At 36.2% G+C, this 23,078-nt stretch overlaps 1 protein-coding gene across 1 annotated transcript in view; it reads left to right on the forward strand.

Moving 5' to 3' along the window:
* LOC149569164 (vacuolar protein sorting-associated protein, putative (DUF1162)) overlaps positions 1-23,078 on the forward strand; it is a 304,062-nt gene that overhangs the window by 69,610 nt on the left and 211,374 nt on the right. The window contains exons 11-13 of the mRNA XM_089821926.1: positions 12,194-12,346; positions 12,790-12,853; positions 13,423-13,530. Coding sequence (XP_089678052.1) covers positions 12,194-12,346; positions 12,790-12,853; positions 13,423-13,530 — 325 coding nt within the window. The remainder of the gene's footprint in view (positions 1-12,193; positions 12,347-12,789; positions 12,854-13,422; positions 13,531-23,078) is intronic.

Genomic DNA, 23,078 nt, shown 5'->3' on the forward strand with positions numbered 1-23,078 from the left:
AGAGACTTTTGGATGCATGTTTGGGACTTTTTTTTATATGGATAATTTATATTGTTGATAGACTATGGTTTTGCTGTTTGAGACTATTGTTGTAATGCTGTTATTCTGATTTATACTGCTGTTATTATCATTTATGTTGGTATACTGCTGTTGTAGTTCGTGAATTTATCATTTATTTGCATAATGTCTTTGTTGCAATCAATTGTTGACATATCTTCCTCTCTTTCTCTCTCTCTCTTTATAATATCTTAATATATTTTGAAAAATTCATTATATATATTGAAAATTTGTATACTGACATCCACTAGTTTTGGTGCTTTAGGAAATGTCCCAAAAAAGCATCCCATGTCATCTCCGAAACACCTGGGAACATAGGGATTACATCCTTAACAATCTTCAGACTATTTTGCAATTTCATTACAACAAATCCCAATTTTCCTATGTTCCCTCGAGTTTTTGGGACGGGGACGATAGGGGACAGTGACATGGGTTTTTGGGACGGCCAAAATTTTTGCCGATTTTGGGGACGGGGGGGGGATGTAAAATGGGGACGACTATATAACAATAGGGAAAATTAAAATATATAGAGAAATTTAAAATATTAATATGGAAACATGGATAAAGCATGTACTTATACATAATAGAACCTTAAAATATAAGAATGAGCAGAATTCATATGCCAAATTTGCGTTACTTTGAGAGTTGTGAGGTTTTCACACATCGCTCCAAAATCTTGGGGACCCCCTTTTTAATCGCCTTTAGGGCCAGTGGAGAAGGTTAGATGTATTTTTCACCCGGTTTCAACTTGATTTTCTAGAGCTATCAGTTCTATCCTTAGGCCGAATAAGTTCAAAATTGATTTCAACTTGGCAGGATAAGATTGTGAATTTTGTACTTAGACGATTTCTTTTGAAAATTTGGATTTAATTGTAAATTTGAATGATTTTCAAATAAGGAAATTTTTCGTTAGACTTAGGTTCTTGGAAAATCTTATTTTTTTTGGTGAAATAGAATTTAATTTTGTAAGATGAAGTTAAATTGCAAAATCGATTTTTACTCTAGAGGCAATTTTATTTTTTGTCATAAAATTTTAATTATTTAGCAAAATCGATTTAGAGGAAAATTGCAAAAATTGGCTTTAATAGATTAAATTTGCCTTGAAAGCTTTTGGTATTTAATGAAATTGGTAAATTAATATTAAGAAATGGCTTTTGGTTAGCCAAAATTCAACTTCAAGGATGTATTAATTAGCAAACCCTCATTAAATAGAAATTTTTAGCATCCCCAAGGCACCATTCAATTTCGTTTTGCAATTTGTGGTTAATTAGTAAATTAAAAGTGCAGTTTTCATTTTAGAAAATTAAAATTTTGGCAAAGTATTTAAAGTGGGCCACTAACTTAGCTTTAATTTTGGTTTTTTTTCCTCTATAGGACCAAGTCGGCCAGCCTGGGAGGAAGGTGAAAGCTGCTATAAAGGGAGTCCCCTCCCATTTCATTTTCATCAATTCATTTGCTCCTCATGCTTGGGCGAATTTGAAGCAAGGGCAGATTTCCAGACTTGGGCGAAATTGGTGGAAGGCAGTTTTTTGGCGATTTTTGGGCAATTTCTCCATTGCCATTGTTGGGCGATTTGTCTAAGGGCCAGATTTTTTGCGTTTTTGGGGATTTTTGCTCCACTTTGTGGGCTGCGATTTGTGCCCTAGGTGGCAGATTTTACAGATTTTGCTCCTTCTTTGCTTGGGCGAATTTTGTGGAAGGGCAGATTTTTTTTTTTCATGCTTAGCCGAATTTTGTGGGGGCCGAAATTTGTGGAAGACAAAATTCTGATTTTCTAGAGGGGCTGCAATTTTTATATCAGATTTGGGCAATTTTGTTGGGAGAAGAGATACATATGAAAGTTTGATTTTTGCATAGAAGGCAAGTGTTGGATAAGCTTAGAGGCTTTGTTTTCTAATTTGCAAAGGGATTTGTAATTCTTTGATGTCATATCCCGGGTTCCGAAAAGTTGCTGTAAGATTATTAGTTAAGGTGAAAGTCATCTAGAGTTGCAAGGAGTGCTTAAGCTGACATCCATTCTTTCGCTCTTTTCTAAGAATTGCACTACTTGGTTCTTCTTGCCTTTTGGTCCACCACTCTACCATCTCGTAATAGGGCGACGAGCATGGAGGATGATAGTGCAAGTAAGAATCCCAAGCGGGCAAACGCTAAGAAAGACAAAGAGGATATGACGCCCAAAACTTCCTTCTCGAAAATGAAGAAAATAACCGATACTAATATCGCTACAGTGGACATGATACGGATGAGGGACAGACTAAAGGAAGGACAATCCCCCTTGGCAAAGAGGATATACAAGAGCGGAATTGTACATGCAGCAGCTTTTCCTCCTACTTTGCCTTGTCCAGAATTGATTATGGAGTGTGCATCCAGATTTGATCTAGACAGTAAATCCATCATTTTTGGCGAAGGGAAGAGAGTGTTGGCCAACATTGGCGAACAAGCAATTGAAGAGACATTTAATATTCCTCAGAGCAAGGGCATGACAGTTGTAATGGTGGATCAGGCGGCCAAATCATTTCAAGGTAACCAAGAGGCCTACTTCTCACATCTAAAGCGGAATTGGATACACGAAGGAAGGAAAGGAGTTAACAAATCAACAAGGCTTACAGTGGCAGATTTCAAGCCGGAATATGGCGATCTCATTGTTCTTCTCAGCCAGATCATGGGCCTAGCTCAAGCTATGCAATTCGAAAACTGGATGTACTTCTTCATTGATGAAATTGAAAAGGGAAAAGGAAAATTTGATTGGGCTAGGATCATAAGTGAAAATTTAGAGTTGCAACTTAGAACAGTTCAAAACCAAAGGCAATTCTACATGGGATCCTATCTGTTTTACTTAATTGCTAGATTGTATGAGAGTCCGAGACTTAGGGCCTTAGGAGAGATTGGTAATGGGCCGGGGCAATATTTGGTGCATGAATGCTATCCGCAGCTTCATTTGCACAATAACAAGGATTACAAGATGTTTTGCAATGCATTCGCCATGAAGACAGTAAGGGTATTACAAGGGGCGCCTGCTAAGAGACTTTCATCGGAAGCAGAAGCAAGGATTAAAAAGTTTGGGAGTTGGTTCATCCAATTCCCGCAATTCACATACATTAGAGTGGCAGGAAGTACAGTTTGTCCCAAGAGGCTTCCAAGATACCCGCCCGACAAGGTAGTTTTGATGGAATTGGCTAGGCAGCTTGAGCACTATGATAGAGTAATGAGGAATGAGGGGAAAACAGGCGTTTCCTTCTCAATTATAATTGGCAATGATAGTTGCCCAAATCGGGCCGCCTTTGAGGCTGCGGAAAAGGAATTGGAGTGGTATCATCTAGGATGGTACAGAGCAAGGCAAGGATTCGACCCTGTTGGTCTTATCAAGGCATCTCATGAAAGCGAATTTAAGCATGTTCCCACTATAGAGGACTTTTGGGCCAATGCAAAGGATGATTTTCACGTGAGAAAGCTAGCTTTCTCGAGATTGTCGGTGAACATGATGAGAGATATCAGATGGAGAGGCCTTGATATTCCCGATCAATTGGAGGATGATTGTAGTGTGTTGAGAGAAGACTATGAGACAGTAGTTGGAACAGAGTTGAATCCAGTGGATTGGGACGATCATCAGGATCCTTCCTTGGAGGCAGTCACAAGGACAGTAGATTTGCATACCGAGTCGTGGTATAATGCCAAGTTGAGAAAGCTACAAAGACAAAAGGTTCTCCTTACTTATGAGATGATGAAACCAAAGGAAGGTCTAGTAGAATCAATCGGACAGAAGGGTGAAGGAAGTGGCCGGCAATCGGAGACAGTTAGAAATAGCAAGAAGAGGGCTTTGGAGGTAGAGAAAAGCCAAGAACGTTCGGAACCTCCAGCCAAGAGACAGCGGGCAGCGCCGTCAAGGGAGAGTATAACTAAGGCTAGAAGCCAAGAGGTCAATTCGAGTGATAAAGGGGCCGCAGTGGAGGTGAGCTCTGATTCGGAATCAAGTGGCTACAGTGAAGGTACGGAGTACTCCCCTCTCTCGGAGAACCAGCAAGGAAATATGGCAGAAACTAGTAGAGAAGAAGATGGGCCGATTGATATTGAAGAGATAAGTCAGGCGTCTAAGGCCGTTGGTGATGCTTTGTTGGTCGAACCGAATCCGGATTTGGGGAGATGCATTGCACCACTATGGTTAAGGCAAATGCTTATGCCGAGAGGCGAGGTGGTAATGGCTCACGCAGTTGATGATATCCAAGGACTAATAGAAAAGGATGATAGCGAGAACCAAAAACAGATGGCAAATACGGTGGCAAGGGTAATCAGAAGCGACAGTGATGGTCACCGAAGGGTTCAGATTGCTATACCAACAGTCAATAAGGCAGCGGATGAGATTGCAGCCCAGGAGTACGAAATAGTAGAACATAATTTGGGAAGAAATACAGATGATATGGATTATGAGAAGGATCACGAAAGGATACTACAAGCAGCAAACAGCGTGGCAAAGTCAGCAGAACTCCGAGCGAAGCACACACCTTGTCCCCCTATGGAAGAAGTTGACGAAAGGCTAGCTAAGTTCATTGCCTTAGCTAAAAGAACAAAAGAAAAAGGAAGAATTATATTAGAAGATCATCTTATGTAAGCCCAAGTGGCAACTTTCTCTTTCTTCTAGAATAGGACAAGTGTTTGTTTCTGATTGGCCACCATTTTGGTGCCTTTTCATTGGTTGCCACTTTTGCACTTTTTTCATTGGTCCATTGATGAGGTGGCATCTTCTCATTGGCCGATGGGGTGGCAACCCTAATTAGGGTTTTTGGATCCAATCTGGATCGTCGATCTTGTTTTGATCTCTACCGTCCATTGTATTTTGGACCTCTATATAAGGCCATTGGCTCTCATTTGTAAGGGAGGGGTTGGAGAAATTGTTGCGAAAATAATACCAAAGTGCTCTCTTTTTCATTGCATGTTGACTAAGAACATTGGGTGTTATTGCATGTTTTCTACTTCCACATAGTTAAATTTTCTTTTCAAGTTGAAGCAATTTCATTTCAAGTTGTTAGAGTAAGAGTAAAATAAAATGGATAGTTGCATGGTAGCTTTGGTAGATGTTTGATAGGGGTCAACACTAGGCCACTAGCATCCTAGCGGCTGGTTGGGAGGCTTTGTGTGGTGATCTAGTTTACTTTCCTTTGAAGCGTTGCATCTACGGAGGTAGGGCCGCTGGTTAGCCTTCATTAGATTCGATCCCCGTCCATCTGCTAACCTTCCATTCTTAGGAGTAGGAGTAGTTGAGCAGCCAAATTTCATGCTTAGAAGAGGTTAGTTAGAGAAGTAAACCAAAACATCGGCATTCTCACCTTCCATCGCCATTCACCCTACATTGCCACCATCGCGCCATCGACATCATCTAGCATTCACACCGAACCACCATCTCCATTTTCTCACCAAGATCCAAATTTTTCTCAAACAAGAAAACGTAAGGCCGCCTATGTGATTACTGGCAAATCACATTGATAAAACTGAGCGAGTATCCAACGGTGTAAGGAACGTTGGAGTTATACTCATGTCCCATGAGAGAGAACTTTTCAAGAGAGGAATTGTGTATTTGATATTCTGTATCAAGCATCCAATTACTAATATGTTATGTAGTGACACAAAACTCGCATCAACAAGAGTCAAAGTCTAATTTGTTCTAGAAGTCAAAAGTTGAAGTCACCTAGGTGTCCTCAAGTCTCCGAGGCGTTTTTGGGATGGGTTTGACTAAAAATATACCGGGGACTCGTCCCTGGGTAACACAACTATTTTCTCAATTTTAGCATAAAACAAGATAGAGCCAAAACTCTATTTTATAGAGTTCAAATGAAAAGATAGTGTAACACTAATTTAGGGAAATTGCAATAATAAAATATACTAAACTTTAACCTTTTAATAGTTTTTTCCCTCCCTTAAGCTTTCACAATTGCAATTTTTTTTTGATCGATAAAAGATTATTTTATTAATATATGTAAATAGAGTATTACAATATATTTTGGTGTTCATCATTGGCTAAGCACCACCCCATTAGTTGATTGATTCACTACCTGAAAGCACTAAAAAACCACCACGTGAGGCGAATCACAACATACTAGACATAACCAACTGGATTATTATACACTAGTTCAAAATGACCAGCTACACCTAATGTTATCTCTATACAACACACAAGTTTATACCACGATCCATGAAATTATATTACATGACTTTGTGCATTACTATTGTAAAATTTTTTTGACAGATTTTAAGAAATTGGGTGGGACGGAAGCTGGAAGGGCGATGAACCAACCTTGTCATCAACACCACTACCATTTGATGTGTCGCCCTCTGAGCTTATTTCACTGCACAACCCAATTCGAGAAACCTGCCTCCATTAGACCCACCACATGGTTAAACATGCCTTCTGCGATCTGCGTGACCACCCCTGCGACCTTTTCCATGAGCACCTCCTCCATGGTTAATTTCATGAGTTGCATTGGCTCTTCCATGACCTCGACCACGATCTCAACCCCATACTTTTTGTCTTTTTCTCCTTTGTCACTCCATATCCTCCCAAGCCCCAGTTCGCTTTAGCCGAAACAAGGACGGGTTCATTTGGTTTTTAAGTATTCTCCCGACCTTATACTTTTCATCTTTCTCTTTGTCACTCCATATTCTCCCAAGCCCCAATTTTCTTCAGCCGAAACAAGGACGGGTACATTTGGTTTTTGGGTATTCCCACTGCTAATTCTAGCTTCCAGTCATACGTGGAATCTACCAGTAAAGCCCATGCCTTCCTAGTGTTAGCTTCCTTTCTAGACTATTGCCTGGGCCCTTGTGCAAAAAAAAATGGTACACTAGAGGAGGTACCCTAGGCATGCCAAACTATTTGCTATGCGTAGCCACAAACCCTTGTCCAAGAACCACACACTCCAAAATCTCATTTGGTTCTACCCAACACTCCGGATGCACACAACTCATAATTCATCTCATCTCATCCCTTGTTCCAAAGTGCAAAACCCAAGCACAAAAAAGGGCTGCAATGTCGGTATTGGTATGCCATTTGAACCTTGATAACACATACTCAACACCCAACAATGCCCAAATGATATTGATAAAGAAAGGGTGAGGAGAGGAAAACACATTTTTCAATCTCTCCTCTATCACTAGTTCTTTGAAAGCCATTTTTTGCTTCATGGTGTCAAAGGAGAAATTGCATCCATGTTGACTCTTCACTCTCCACTCTATGTAGAACTATTGCCACTTTTGGTGCCACAATTAAATGTACCTTGTGTCTTGAAATTAGGGGATTGTATAGAGGTTTGTTCGAGCTCGGCTTTGAATGCTTACACGAAAAATTGTGCAGATCTAATATCTGTGAAGCCATACCACCTTCCTCTTCAGTGATTGCAAATACTGTCCTTCAAGAAATCTGCCAGCTTACAGCCATCACATCGCATTCCATCCACCCAGTTGCCATGATGTCACCTGCCTCTTTCTCCTATGTTATGCTCGATGTGTCTGGGGACTTGGACTTGGACACGTTTGAGTATTTCATAGACTTGGAATCAACCTAGTCTAGAGTCTTTGAGTTAGTAGACACGCCATACTTGTTGAGTCTTGGTCTAAGATTTGGACATTCTAAATTTCAATGTGGATTTAAAAAGAAGATTGTTGTACATTTTGGCATCTCTATGGACAAGATTATTTGTTCCTCCAGTCTGTTGCAATCCAGATTCTATCACAAGCAAGTATTTATATTTTTTTAAAATTTATAATGTAGGCTATAATATTTATCGTTCTTTAATTGATTTTGCATTTTTTTAAGCTGTGTTGGTTTTCTCTTCATTTTGAATAGGTTGCAAGATCTTTGGTTGAATGTAATCGGTTTGTCAAAAAAAGAAGAAGAATTTTATGTCCATTCTAACTTGCCTCTTCTACCCATAAGCTTGCATCTTTTTATCAAATAAGCAAGACCAATACAGGGAAGGGGCAACAAAGCATTTTTGATGTAGCTCTTGGATGCATTTATTGAAGAGCTTGCTTGAGTCACTATATATAATGAAGGTGAGACTCTTAAACATTGATGCACCTAGTGTGAGTGACGATTGATGAAGATTGAAGACAATTATACGAATCTTTTTTTTCTCAACTTTCAAATTTTGTAATCATAATGATTTTCATCTGAATCCTCCTAGAAATATATGACATAATACTGACATGTGGAAAGTCTATAGGCATTTATCTTTATTTATACCATGGATCATTGATGATTAGGAACTGTCAATTGGCATTCATCTTTATCACTATCATCAATCATAAAGAACTATTGTACTTCGAATTGTATTCACAATTTTATGTACTTTAATGTTCTGCACACACACGCATTATATACCTGTACCCAAACATTTCATGCACAAGTTTTTTTTTTTAAGACCTGACATACCTGTACCACGTATCTATAACTTATCCTATACAAGAACTGATAAGTTAGATTCTAAAGGATGATTGATTTCTTGTCACATGCATAATTAATAATCCTTTGACTCAAAGCATGTTAGATAATTTGCAAACATGACAACCATTCATTTCAAAACTAATTTAAGTGAAATGCAAAAAGTACAATAAACATACAACTAAATCTATGAAAGTAAAACATTGTAATCGTGCAAACACATAGATGCACAACACATGCATCCCATAATGCATATTCATAAAGGAGATGCCAATACAAATTCTCGTTGATAATGTACATTGATGGCAACACAAAAGATCACTGATAAGTATAGGAGCACAACTAAAGCAAAATCTGACAGATATGCAACGCACGCATGCTTGGGTTTTTACAAGATGCTTTAGACTCTTTGTTTTTGCTTTCATGTATTCTGGAGTAGTTATTTGGGAGGAACTTTTAGATCATCTATTTTGGGATTTGTCTTGTAGTTATCCTTATTAGAAATATCAAATGTTTGAATATCTCTTGTTGAGGCATCAGAAGGTGCTATAGAATCTGTTTTTTGCTTTTAACTATTTGGAGTGATTATTTGGGAAGAACTTTTCAATCATCTTTATGTGATTTATTTTTGTAGTTATTATTACAAATATCAAATGTATAGACATTTCCTTTTTTCAGTTTGAATTTTTGGACCAATTATATTTTAAGATTTCTTTGAGGGCAAGCAAACTATTTTTAGTCTGGATAACTGAGTGTGCTTTCTAGTGTATGTTCACTTCGGAAAATCAAATTTTGCTTGAACTTGTAGGTTTCCATCTGTTGGTAATTGAGGATTTTTACACAATTGCTTGGATCATAGTTCAAAATCTCGCCGAAATATCGACATTATCTCGGCTTCTCGCGAGATTCTAGACTTGGCGAGAAAACTCATCCTTTTTGCATGAGATTCTAGTCTAGAGAAAATGAACTTCTCGCCGTGATAAAAGACCAGCTTCTGAGTGATATCTCTATAACTTCTTGCGGGAAGTGCTTAAGTTCTCGCAGCAAGGCATGAGCTTGCTAGTAAAATGATAGACATGCCCATAAATGAGTTTATTATTTCCTTTTTGCAGTGTTGAGCTTGTTGGGTGTGGGAGAAAGGTTTGGGAGGAGAAAATAGGTGTTTGCTAGTGATTTAGAGTGATTGCCAGTGATTTAAGTCATTTTTAAGTGATTTAAGTCATTTTTAAAATTCCTGATGTTTTCTTGAGAAGTTGCTGATTTCTCTCCGATATTTGCTGAGATTTTTCTGTTTGCCTCGCCGAGAAGGGGCAGAGATTGAGATTTTGAACTATGGCTTGGATCCTTTTATTGAATTGTTTGTTATTTGTTCCAACTAATTCAATCCTTGTGTTGCATTTCTTTTGTAGTTTTTGCCTTTAGCTGAAAAGTTTTAAAATTTGGCGTCATTTATGTTTTCTGTGTTACACAAAAACATCAAGTCTCATCCAGTGTAGAATTGCCGAATAACTTTGTGCTTATGCCTGAGAACATAAATATAGGTTTTGGTGTAAGCTTGTTTATGCCATACATCCAATGAAATACCAATGGCCATAGGCATTATTTGAATTTTCTGTATAAGGAAATTTATCTTTTAATTCACTTTTTTAAAAGGGAGTTTCCACATTAAATTTGAGCAAAGGTTCTACCATATAGGTTGTTTCATTTTCTGCCATATACAAAGGTACTTATTAAATTTTAAAACTGTTAAACAGCTGTAGTGTCCTCATTGAGTGACTTCCAATTAGATAATGATTTTTATTGAGAGGAATTGTTCTGTAACTCTGTACTTTTTAATAAATGGATCTGCTGCAAATGGCTTCTAACAAGTGCTTTAATTATGCCATCTTATAATTGCACAATATTTGAGTTAATACATATAATCCTAAAGAGAAGTGACTTCCTAGGCTTGTTAAATAACATTGAGATCGTGAAAGTTTTCCCTGTGAGGAAGGGGATGAGCATTTGCTGAAGCCTTGTTTCATGAATCCTAGCTTTATTTGTTTGGCTATCATGGAAAGGATGTGCTTCCATTGTTTTTTGAATGGAAGATGTGTATTGGGTATTCAAGTTTATAGTTTTGAACAATTAGACCCAAGAAACATTGCAAATCACATCTAATGTAGAGTCCCTTGTTAAGCCAAATGGCGAGGGCTTGGGTAAAGCTTTTCAAGCATTTGCTATTGAAACCATTAACCAGACCAACATGGGGTGTAACGTCCTGCTCGGGAAGTCAAAAGAAATAAACCTAATATGTTACAAAGTTACTGAACTATTTTTTTAAAAGTTTAAATTACATCAAAGTAACAATAATGTAGAAGCAATATATACATACACATCAAGAACACGTGATTTCAATTACAAATATAGTTTCCATTTCTCAAGGGTTCCTTCACGTTGAGTCCCATTTAAGAAAGTTTTATTAACAAGTTTTAACTACAATGTTCATAATCATAAAATGAATAAACGCATACATAGTCATATAAACAAATGCATAAGTACAACTAATACTATGAAAGCACATCTAATGAACAACATCCACTGCACATGTCACAGGGTATGTGAAAATAGATACAAGTACATCAATATACAATACAATATCCCGTAGGATCTCAAAACACATGATACATAGATACATCAAATGAATAGAAGTCTTCAAAATAATAGGAAGAATGATGATTGTACCACTGTATCAAGGAGCATCTAACATCTGTCAATCTGAGGGGGACCCAAATGGTAAGAATACACTACCTCCCGACCGAATGGTCACCTAATCAGGCTTCCACTCCCACCGTGTAGGAGAGATAATGTACGATCCACACACAGATAGTGTCATTTCGATTTTGATAATCTTAGCAATTTAGGGAAGTCAATGCCCGGTACCTACATTCTGCATAAAAGACAAGCATGTACATGTATATAAATATATCTAAACTAAACAGACAATGGTAGGGAGTGATACATTGTGTAGATCCCGACTATTAGGTAACTACGACTCCCTCCCTTAACCACATCAAACACAACAAATAGAAAGATAAAACAAACACACGCATCATACACATGCAAATATGGGGTAAGTACCATAATAATTATAAGTCAAACATCAATTGCTTAGATAAAATAATGCATCATTACAAATATGAAGTAATCATCATTAAAACATCATCTAACATTTCTATGAAAGAAATCACATTTATTTACTACGAATCATTAAAGCATCATTAATGCACTAGTGACCATAATCATTAAATAACACAAGAAATATAGTCAACTAAGTAATCATCATTGATAAATCTCTAGTCCAAGTTATTAAATAATATTTTTGAAACTAGCACATCCATGAAATAGGCATAAAAGAGTTTAATAGATATAATAGAAAAATAAACTATGGCTGGGCACTACATCGGGTGCTATGCTTAGAATCGTTTGAAGATGTATCTATATGGACTGTATGAATTTGCTTATCTTCTCATGCAAAATAAGTAGCGTTTTAGTCCATCTGTCTGTCTTTGTGCATTACCTTGATCTGCATAAATGTATATTGTGCTACTTTTTGGTAAAAATATGGGTTTTGGCTGTGAATAAATTGTGATATTTCTATGCTACAATAAATATCTACCTAATAAATATACCATATTGCCTTAATAACATTTCTTGCTGTTTTAGGTATGGCCGCTATCGACCATGTAGTCTATCTGTTTTGCAGCGAACTGGGGTTGGATGGCAAACACAATGGTGGCGATATGCAATAGATGCAGTCTTATCTGATGTGCGCAGAAAGCTGCGTCGTATTTCTTGGAGGCATTTTGAAATGCGTATGTAAGAACTACCACTCTAATACTCTATGCCCTTGTGCATTTGTTTTTGCATCTATGATTAATCTTATGATGTTGTAATCAGTTGTGTATGGTTGCCTGTTTTACTGATTGAATAGGTTAAATATTTCTGAATTACCTACTAATCCTAGATGCATGGCTCTATATATGGTTACGACTTAAAGTTAATCAAGAATTTAAGTGCCCAACTAACAATTAGTCTGCATATACTTCTAAATTTTTTAAATTAGTGTTGTATTTATTTATTAAAATGACTTTTTGGCAGCGAATGTGATGCATTAATTTCTAATTATCATTTTTTAAGTTGCTTACGATAGTCAAAACTTGTGAGACTATGGATGCCGGTTGTCCCGACAAATTCTGTGTTCTAAATGTGTGCTATGTTATACTTGTATTTCTTCATTTGATCTGCTCCTTCCAATGCAGGGGTCGCAGGAGGAAATATATCAGATTATATAGATTGAAATTGGAACATCTGCAGCAGAATCAGGTCAGTTAGGATACACAGTCTAGTGGAGGAATATATGTCACTATATGTAAATTGTTATGTTGCAATTTTTTTGCATAAGATGTTTTGTAAAACATTGAAAGTAATTTTGGCAATCTAAAAAAAACGCTATATTCATTTCTTGCTATTATTAATGGCTGCATTGTTGTCTGGCAAACTGGGTAGTTAGATGGTTACGGGTACAACACGGTTGTGTCACTTCGTTGGCACCGTGTCAGATATTATAAATGTGGCATATACTTATGTAATTGGCATCATGTTGGTATTGAACATTATTGTTATGTACGGAAGTGTTTGATGAATGAATAATATTTTACTTTGTTAAGTTATATGTTTCTTTCCTGTTCACCTATGGGCTGAACATGCATTTGACTCACCCACTTTTTCAGTTGTTGGACATAAAGCTAATGTCTATGTACATCTTATCCGCTGTATTACATGGCTGGACCTTTAATATTTTGTTGCTATTTTTCCTTTGGTTGTAGAGTGGCACATCATGTTATAGATGAAGATTCATTTGATCTGAGTATGTATTTACTTTTTTGGTGCAGTGTCTTGACGATGGTAGTCTTCATGAACTAGAGGAAATGGAGAAAGAGCTTGAAATGGATGAAATTCTAAGCTACAGGTCTATTGCGGAAAGTCACTTGCAGATAAAGGTAGACTTTTTTGTCTAACTTTAGTATGTTTGAACGCAAATTTTTGATCTATTCTCATTTTGAGCTTCTCCAAAAAAGTGACAATGCAGATTTGTTGATATGAAAATATCCTGTCTTGGTTTTTTCTGTAGCTTAAACAAAGTAGTCATAGAATCAATTTGTATGTCTTGGATTTTAATCTTGTTTTGGTTTTTTCCTATAGGCAAGTGCTTTGTGTTGTATTCCATACTGTTCTTAATTCCGTTAATTTTGTTCTTGTTTCCTTTGAGAGTTTCATTTTCAATAGGGAGTCCCTAAAAATTGGGTTGATTCGTTTCTGCCATGTTTATAGTTTTCTCACTTTGTAAACAAATGAAAGTGGATTTACTGACTGAGGTGTAATATCAGTATATGGTGCAATAGTAGAATATTGAAACGACGTGAAAAATATTGAAGGTGTCATTGACATTGCATTTTGTTGCCAGATACAAAACTTATGTCAGGGTATTTTTTCAAGTGCTAATACAAAACTTCCTAATGGGTGGAGGTTGATAACAAACCATTTCTTCCTGTGCGTGATTATAAGCTGATTGTGCATAAAAAAATGGAGGTTAAATTTGTTGAGTAACATGGATCGTGTCTGCAAATGTAATAGTAGTTAGTATAAAATTATATAACTAAACATATATATATATATATATATATATATATATATATATATAAAGAAATATTTAAATCTATCGTCAAAATGAAACTCATGATCATATCAATTGGACTGTAACTACAAACATAACACTCCGTCTTAGTTATGAAGGATTGATACATAACACATTATGTTCTTGAGTATATGAAGAGATATCATCTCAGTATGATATTCCTAGAATGGCTTATTTATGGATATCATCATAAATCCATCAACACACACATATATATGGAATTTGCTACAATTCATAATCTATAATAGATTTAAGTTACGGTGTCCGGCAATATTCGGCTTGAAGAACCATAACAACTTTCATGGTGTTCGGCAAAATCCAACCTGATAGTAATCACATCAATAATTTTTAGGGTGTCTGGCAAAATCCAGCCTAATAACAATGATAACAATAACCTTCAACACTTTTGGTGTTAGAAGGTTGGTCATCTATTGATAAGATTGTCACCTTACAATAGTTACCTTTTGTTCGTTATCATAACTTCCGGCACACCGGGACAACAACTTAATGTAGTCTGTTAGGATAACAGGTCACCTTTCAATAACTCCCCTCTAAATATATACATCAATGAAAAGTCGTCATCTTTCATGACATAATTACAACAACATCATGTAGTAACTCATATGATATCCACCATGAACCAAGTCGGAAGGTGGACCCTGTTGGTTCCCAAAATCGTAGGTTGGAAATCCAAGAGCCTGCCACTTCTCCGATAGGACTTCTCAATCAGTTTTGGCCAACGAACGGAAATCACTTAGATTCCCTTGCACTTCGGGCTCCGCTACACCCAGGCGGGTAAACCTTTACCTTGAACGCTGACTACCCAATTCAAGGGTTTTCTATAGCGAATTTAAACTTTATGAGTTCCTCGGCTGGCAAGGTCCTTGAACTCGAGCAGAATGAAACTGAAACTGGATGCTAAATACTTGATGATTGAATGTTTTGTATAAATTTTGTAAATAATGGAATTGATGCTTGCAGGAGGAATATATTGATTTTCTGACTTCAACAAAAAGACCAGTGCCTTTGCTCATCCGGGCGATAGAGTCAACTTCAGAGAATTTTTACATACAACTTCATAATGTTCAATGCACTTGTACTGCCAATAATTTTGATAATCTAGATGCGACAAACCAATTATGATGCATTCTTAAATTAGTCCAGATTGAATTTTAACTCTACTGAGACAAACTAGACATAGCTGTGGAAACAATTAAATATTTCACAACACCTGCGATGATCAAATTTAAAATGCTAATTGACCATGTCCACTTATCTGATAACAAAATCATATACAGAATTTTAAAATATAATTATGAAGGACGATTCCCCTGTGGTTTAAATCTCTATGCCATTAACAACAAACAAAGAACATTTTTATTTTATTATTAAAATAAAATAATTTTATAATAATAAAATAATGGAATTTTATTATAAAATCATATTGAACCCTTATTCCTCCTTACAACAAAATATAAATATAAAATGCCTCTTCTCTGAATATCTGAATGAATGTCTTTTTTATATCTGTCTCTATTTTCATTTGAATATCTTCCTACTTATATTTTAATGAGATAGGGATGTGACTCTTCAAAAAGTCATTTATTTAACAAAATATATTATCACCTTCTTCTATTAAAACCGCACCACTTCATTATTAATAACTAATCGATACTTTCCCTTTATACATCTTGTTTTTTATCCTTTAATGTATTTATTTCTTCAATCTTGCAATTTATCGGGCTCATTTTCTTATAAAATAATTGCATCTTTATGAGCACCAATGATTATTAGATGTTATCGGTGCAACTTCAATATTATTTCCTTAATATGATACGAATTGATGATAATCTCTACTGATTTAATAGTTTGAGACTTAGGTATGTATCGACTGATTGAGAATGGATGTGGTGGATGTGTGTCATTGAACTGGAATCTCTGCGTGTATAACACTGGCAATGTATTTCTGAAAGGTCCGTATAATATAAAGAAGGCCCATTCTTGATGTGACTTGGAAATGGTATTTCAAACGATCAGGATGTAAAGTCTTCGCTGCCCTTGCCATCATACGAACCTTAGTCGCACTATTCCAAATGGCTCCTTATTATTACCATTTGTGAAACTTTCAGGTCCATTCTCTTTGTATTAAAGTTATTGATAATGACTTTGCGACTCTTGCTAACTCTGATTCAAAACTATAATTTTCTTCTTATCACCAATCCATAAGTCAATCTCTAGATGTCCAGTTGCCACAAGTATATCTCTACCTTGTTTGATTTTAATGTGTCGTCTTCATATTTGACTCTGTCCATTTGGGCTTTATCGAAATTTCTCAAACTCAACCTAGCTCCTTTAACAATATTTCTCATGAAGTTTAATCACAATCTTTGTGATTATATCAGGCTAAATGTAAATGTGCCTTTTTGTGTCTTTGTCCATGTAAAGCAGTCCCTCCATGGTTGACGGCAAACCATATGGATTAGTATTTGATACATATTCAAAACTATATATAGAGTCAATTCTATTTTCTGAGTGTTATTAGAAACATCATCTGTTTGTCCACCATATATTATCGCAAGGATTTGGAATGGTCAACAATACTTTCCTCCCATTGGTATCATCATACCTTATTGTTGGAGGCTCCCATATTCCTTTGGCTCTGTATCATTTATGTTTGAGTATCTCATCCTAGTCTACTTAGCCACAATCCATAAAAACTTTCCACTTTTGCCCAATCTTAACAAAAATTGGAGGCTCAAATTTTGAGCCCCACCAGACCCTCCATAGCTTCTACTAGAGGGTGGAACAAAGGGTTTTCACCTCATACTTTTCTCTCATAGAGAAGAGTACACTACAAAGAATTTCTCTTAGAACTTCACCTCATAGTAAAATATCATCTACAAAGAATTTCATCTCAAAATTTCTCCCTCTGAACATCGATCCTAGGAAGTCAGGTCCTCTAGTTACTTCCTCAAAAACTCTCTTCACACAAGAATGCCTATCGAACTCACTTTGAATCTGATATCAATCTTTAGATTTTTTAGTGACAAGTCAATACTTCCTCATAATATAAATAGGAGTAGGCCCATAAAAATCATGCAATCACACATGTATTTCCAGACTCCCTTTGAGTATCAATCTTTTAAGCTTCTGCATATCTTAAGAAGAAGTGTCATACTCCCTCTTAATGTAGAAGAATCTAATAATCTCAATCATCAAAGATGTTTGCTTCAAGAGCCTTTTTTTATCCATCTTGATCATCAGGGTCTTTGGAGCTACTATCATTAGATTGAGTTTGCACAATATTAGGTAGCATATGTAAAGTACCAACTTTCTTTTCTTGTAAGAACATCCTCAAACATAAAGGAAAAGATCAAGGAAAATAACCTTTATAGTATGTATAGAAATTACAAATAAGAGAGATAAATGTCAAAAATAAGAATACTTATCTGCGCATGACGATTTAGAAATTGTCTTTTTAGATTGTTTGAGAATGGAACATCTCCCCTCTAAATAAGGTGCAAGTAGGAATGAAACATTGACTATTATTCCCCCCATAATGTAAAATTTCCACCCATTCTCATATTGTTGAACAATTTTGTATCAAATATGACAACTACTTTCTACATTTCATCTTGCTCTTTTTGTCCATTTTAGCTTAATAGTATAAGCGAACACAAACTCGTCCACGATACGCCAATATCTTGATTGAGTATGATTGTGCCACTTGAATGAATCTATAGCTCATACGTCAAGTTTCATTTATAATTTATTGTAGATGGTTCAATTGAAGTCACCGCTTCTTATGATGTACATAAGGGGTAGGCCCATTAAAATCACATAGTTTAATGAAATTATAGTCCTCTTCACTTTCACAATTTATTGATCACTGAAGATTCCATCACAACATAGTTTACTCCTTCGAATCAATGTGATCAATGAAATTTGACAAAACCATATCCTCTGTCTGCTCCCTCTCTTTCAAGGTTGCAGCAGATGAAATGTCAAATGTCTGGGTCCCTCTTAATCTCAATCTCCTCTTTGTGAAATAACATTCTCAGAGGAAAAGATCAAGGCAAAATAGCTCTTGTAATACAAATAATATTGTTAGTAGTTTAACTCATGCATGTTACTAACAATATAAATACATTTCTCATTATTATAATGATTCACATATAATTCTCAATTGTATGTTTATACTTTATATAGAATTCAATAATCTACAATCATGATAAAATGATTTAACATTTATAAAATGAGAAATCATAATGATCTAATTATATATGCATCATAATATAGATCAAATAAATATTTAAATATATACGTATATTCAATATGTATATTTTAATGTATGCTTTCAATATATATTATTTCCTCATTTTAAAATATACTCCCTAACCATTTCTCAATCGATATTCACTTATATGCACATTCACAAGTAATAGATAAATACTTACCTCCTTATCACATTTAGGATGTGTTATCTAGTTCAATTGGGTGATTTGTCACCTTTGACAAGACATCATATGCATTTTGGTCCCTTTTAATTTCCTTGTCAATGCTTATTGTCAACGTCATTCTATTGAGTTGTGTATGATGAATGATAATTCGCAGTCTAGACTGATTTTATTCGTACCATTGAAATTCTCAATCGCTCATTGTTCTATCCAATTGGTTTGTAGTAGTCATATCTAGAGCACCAAGGTTATTTATTTCAGGTTGAGATACTTGTCATGTGATGTCTCTCCGACTTCTTCCATGTCATTTCTACTGCTATCAAATTTCTTTTAATGCTTGTCATCAGTATTGAAATAGCTTTTCCCTTCATTCTCCTCGAGGATAATCCCATATCCCAAGGTATACACTAAGGGTGAAGGTGTATAATTATTTTAATTGATATTCATTGTAGATTTTACCATTTGAATTTTATGTAGTGACCGCCTATAAAGAAACTTGTTTCCTTTCTTTTGTCCTCCGTAATTATATATGATTATATATACCTGCTCATGCGCGATCTACGATCCTTAATAACCGAGCTACTATCTTCAAACAAAGCACGTGAGCTCATTGTGCCAAATGTGATCTACAAGACAACCAACGAGGCTCCTCTGATCTAGGGTGCACAAATACACGAGTTGTGTTCACCTTACAGTGTGAGTAAATCTAGACTGATCCACACTTGTCCATTCAAAACCCACACTACGATTTTTCCAAGGCTCTTGCAACATCTTGTACATTGAATAATACTCGTGTTAGGAAATAAGGAGTATTACCTACTCTATACTTCCTTTGCTAGAATGATTTTACCGTTCATTACTGTCTATACCCTCTTCTTGTCATTGATTGAATGATGGAAGGGGATATTGATTTTACCACCTATTCTATCTTCGCCACTTTCTATTCTTAGTCACACATAGAGAGAATGGAATTTTTAGTGACCCGAGTAGGAGTATCCATGTGAGAAGGAGATGCAGCGAGTGTATTTCATGTGATTGTCGTAAATATCTCAGTTATTCCTATTGATTGTTGTAAATAAACTAACAATGAACATATTTAGCTACAATGACTAGCTGAATACATGTTTGAAAAGACAAGATTTTATTGTATGCCGATAGACAAATGTTCAGCAAAGAATATATTGTTTTCTGATAAACAAATACCCATCTTTGCGATAAATAGCTCGAATACCTTTATTGTTAGTGAAAACTCTCAGACGTTGTCTTTTTTAATGGCCCTAAGCACAAGTTGGATTGTCTGTATTATTATGCTACAGGCTTTGAGTGTTTCTTGATCACTGGATGGCCTCGAGAATTTGGAACTATCGATATGAGAAGACTATATATCTTCCTTATCACTCTATCTCTAACTAGTGATGGATTATTGTTATACATTTTCTCTGTTCTTGGAATGATGGGGAGTCTGTCTACGTTACAAGTCTAGTAGTCCAACTCCTATTGTGTGGATGTGCTTGATTATTAGCTTCCGCTCTGGATAAGTATGAAGGCATTGTGCAATTACTTCCGCTCTCTCTTCAAATGATGGTAATGTGTCTAAGCTTGGTGATTATTCACCCTTGTATTGGTTCATGCAAACAGTGTTTGATGTCCATCGTTTATGAGGGTAGCGACCTGTAGATGAATGCTCACTATGATTGCATATATGAAAACCTTATTCGATACTCTGGATGTTCTTTTCCGATCCCTCTTTCTCTTATAATATTTTCGCTCTCTTTCCATTATACCACGACAATCATTGGGTGTCTTGTAATCTTGCACATTACTTATTGTGTCATGCAAATGTGTTCTAGTTTTCATACATTTGCAGGTAGCTCTGATACCATGTTGAGTAACATGGATCATGTCTGCAAATGTAATAATATTGCCATTGTTATAGATATGTTTCAAATGCAGATTTGGATCTCATATAAATATGAGAGAAGGAGACACGTCTTTTGAAGAGACATGTCTTCAAGGTTTAAACATCATTAGTTAGTATAAAATAATATAACTAACCATATATATATAAAGAGGAATATTTATATCTATCATCAATAATTAAACTCATGATCATATCAATCGGACTGTAACTACAAATTTAACAAAATTGATAGAACTGTTGCACGGTTTGAACCGAAACATTCGCTGTGTGATTGAATTATTGGGTTTGTGGGTCCTAGTTTGTCTTCTGGACCTTGTTGGAGGTATTGACTGAGCATAATGGAAGTTTGAGGACGGTGGCCCATCGCTATAATACTTTGTCTTCACACTTTTGAGTTGAATTTTTTATATGCTATGTAGTCATCAAATCTCTGCTGGACATAATATGTATTTCTAGATCATCTTGCCATTCCGAGGTCAGAAAGAAAATGTATTATCCTTGTTTTTTTAATTTGATAACCATGCAATTCAAAACTCTACTCCTATTTCTTAACTCAGAAGTTAGTTTTATTGATTTTCATTCCCTTGCACTATAAATGCATACGTTTGGATGCCCTCTTGTAAATCTACAAATAAACTACAACAATTATTCTTACTCAAACTCAATTTGTGTGAATATAAACAACCGAGAGAGAACAAAAATTAGTTGAGATATTGAGGCGAGTATTTTACACACAGCATTGAAAGTGCAATTTGGGTTATGATCTAAGTTACACGGGTACCGCTCCCCCCCCCCCCCCCCCCCGAACCTCGAACTGGTTCGAACCAATTCGAGATTTTGGTCCGGTTCGACCAGGGTTCGATTTTCGAATCCTGGTTCGAACCCGAGCGGACCAGGCTAGGAAAATCGAACCAGGTTCGAACCCAGCCAAGAACCCGCCCACGGACGCGGAAATAAAGTGATTTATTTGCATTTTAAAATAATTTTTGGGGTCCACGTACCCTAAAAAGGTGTTATGAATTGGTTTTTTGCTCTCTCATAGTCATTTGATGTTTCTAAATAGGTTGTTTTGAATTGAAGGAGAGCACATAAGTTTTTGAGCAAGCATCCAGTTGTGCAAGGAGGAGTTTGAAGATTGACTTGTTGGTGTTCTTGAAGTGTTTGTGCATCATTACACACATTTGCAAACTTGCAATGGCTGGAAAAGGACCAAGAGGTAAGATCTTATTCCATTTACTATTGTTTTGTTCTAGTTTTTCCATTTTTTTTTCATTTCTTTTTCAATCTTAATATGTTCTAAGTTCTTGAATCTTTTATATTATTTCAAAATTCATCATTTTCTTGCATATAGATTATGAACATATATCTAATTAGTAATTTCTTGCCATAGGGAAAGGTTTGAAAGTAGTGTCATCTACCTCTTCATCAATAGGCAACACCGAACAAAGAATGGAAACCAACTCTAATTCTCCTCTATGGAAGTATGTGGACATTATAAAACCCATTCCAGGGGGTGGTGCATTCCGTTGGAGATGTCGAGGATGTGATGTAGAAAGAAATAGTTCTTATCGTGTGGTAGGCCATCTATGTGGTTATACTGGAAGAGGAGTCAAGAAATGCCCTGGCAAAAATGGTGTCCCTATACCAAATCACACCGTGTTAAAATATATTGAAGAGCATGAGGCAACAAAAGAGAGAGAAGGACACAGGGCAATAGAACTCGGTAGTAGTAGCAATAAAAGTAAAAAAGCTAAGAGAATGCAACCCCCCTCAGATGTTATTGTACAAGACCACCCCTTCTTCAATACTACAATGGACATTGACACTGAATTTGTCCCCATTGTACACAAAAGAAAGGGGCCAATAGAAACTTCTTTTCAAAACAAGGCCTGGGATATTGCTGACATTAAGGTGGGAATATGCCTCTATGCAAATGGGTTGTCTTTTAATGTTGTTCGCTCTCCATTTTGGAAGGACATGTTGAGGGGTGCCAATGAAGCTCCAAAAGGGTATTGTGGCCCCGGGTCTGAGAAAGTGTGCACCACCTTGTTGGATGATGAGGTCCAACGGGTTGAAAATCAATTAAAGCCCATAAGGGACTCATGGGTTGAGACAGGGGTGACAATTGTTTCAGATGGCTGGAAGGATTCTAGGAACCGTCCCTTGATCAATGTCCTTGCGGTGTCCCCTAAAGAGGCAATGTTTCTGAAAGCAGTGGATTGTGAGGGCAAAGTAAAAGATGGGCCATTTATTGCTGATATCTTAATTGAGGCCATTGAACAAGTGGGTGCAGGAAACGTTGTCCAAGTCATAACAGACAACGCAAAGAATTGTAGAGCAGCAGGTTTGTTGGTTGAATCACGATATCCACATATCTTTTGGACACCTTGCGCAGTCCATTCGCTCAATCTTATGCTACAAAAGATTGGGAACCAAATTGAGTGGATCAAAACAGTGTATGAAGAGGCTGAGGAC

Source organism: Cupressus sempervirens, chromosome 3 (assembly GCF_028749045.1).
Source record: "Cupressus sempervirens isolate cs-2001-9-10 chromosome 3, ASM2874904v1, whole genome shotgun sequence".
Classification (NCBI taxonomy): domain Eukaryota; kingdom Viridiplantae; phylum Streptophyta; class Pinopsida; order Cupressales; family Cupressaceae; genus Cupressus; species Cupressus sempervirens.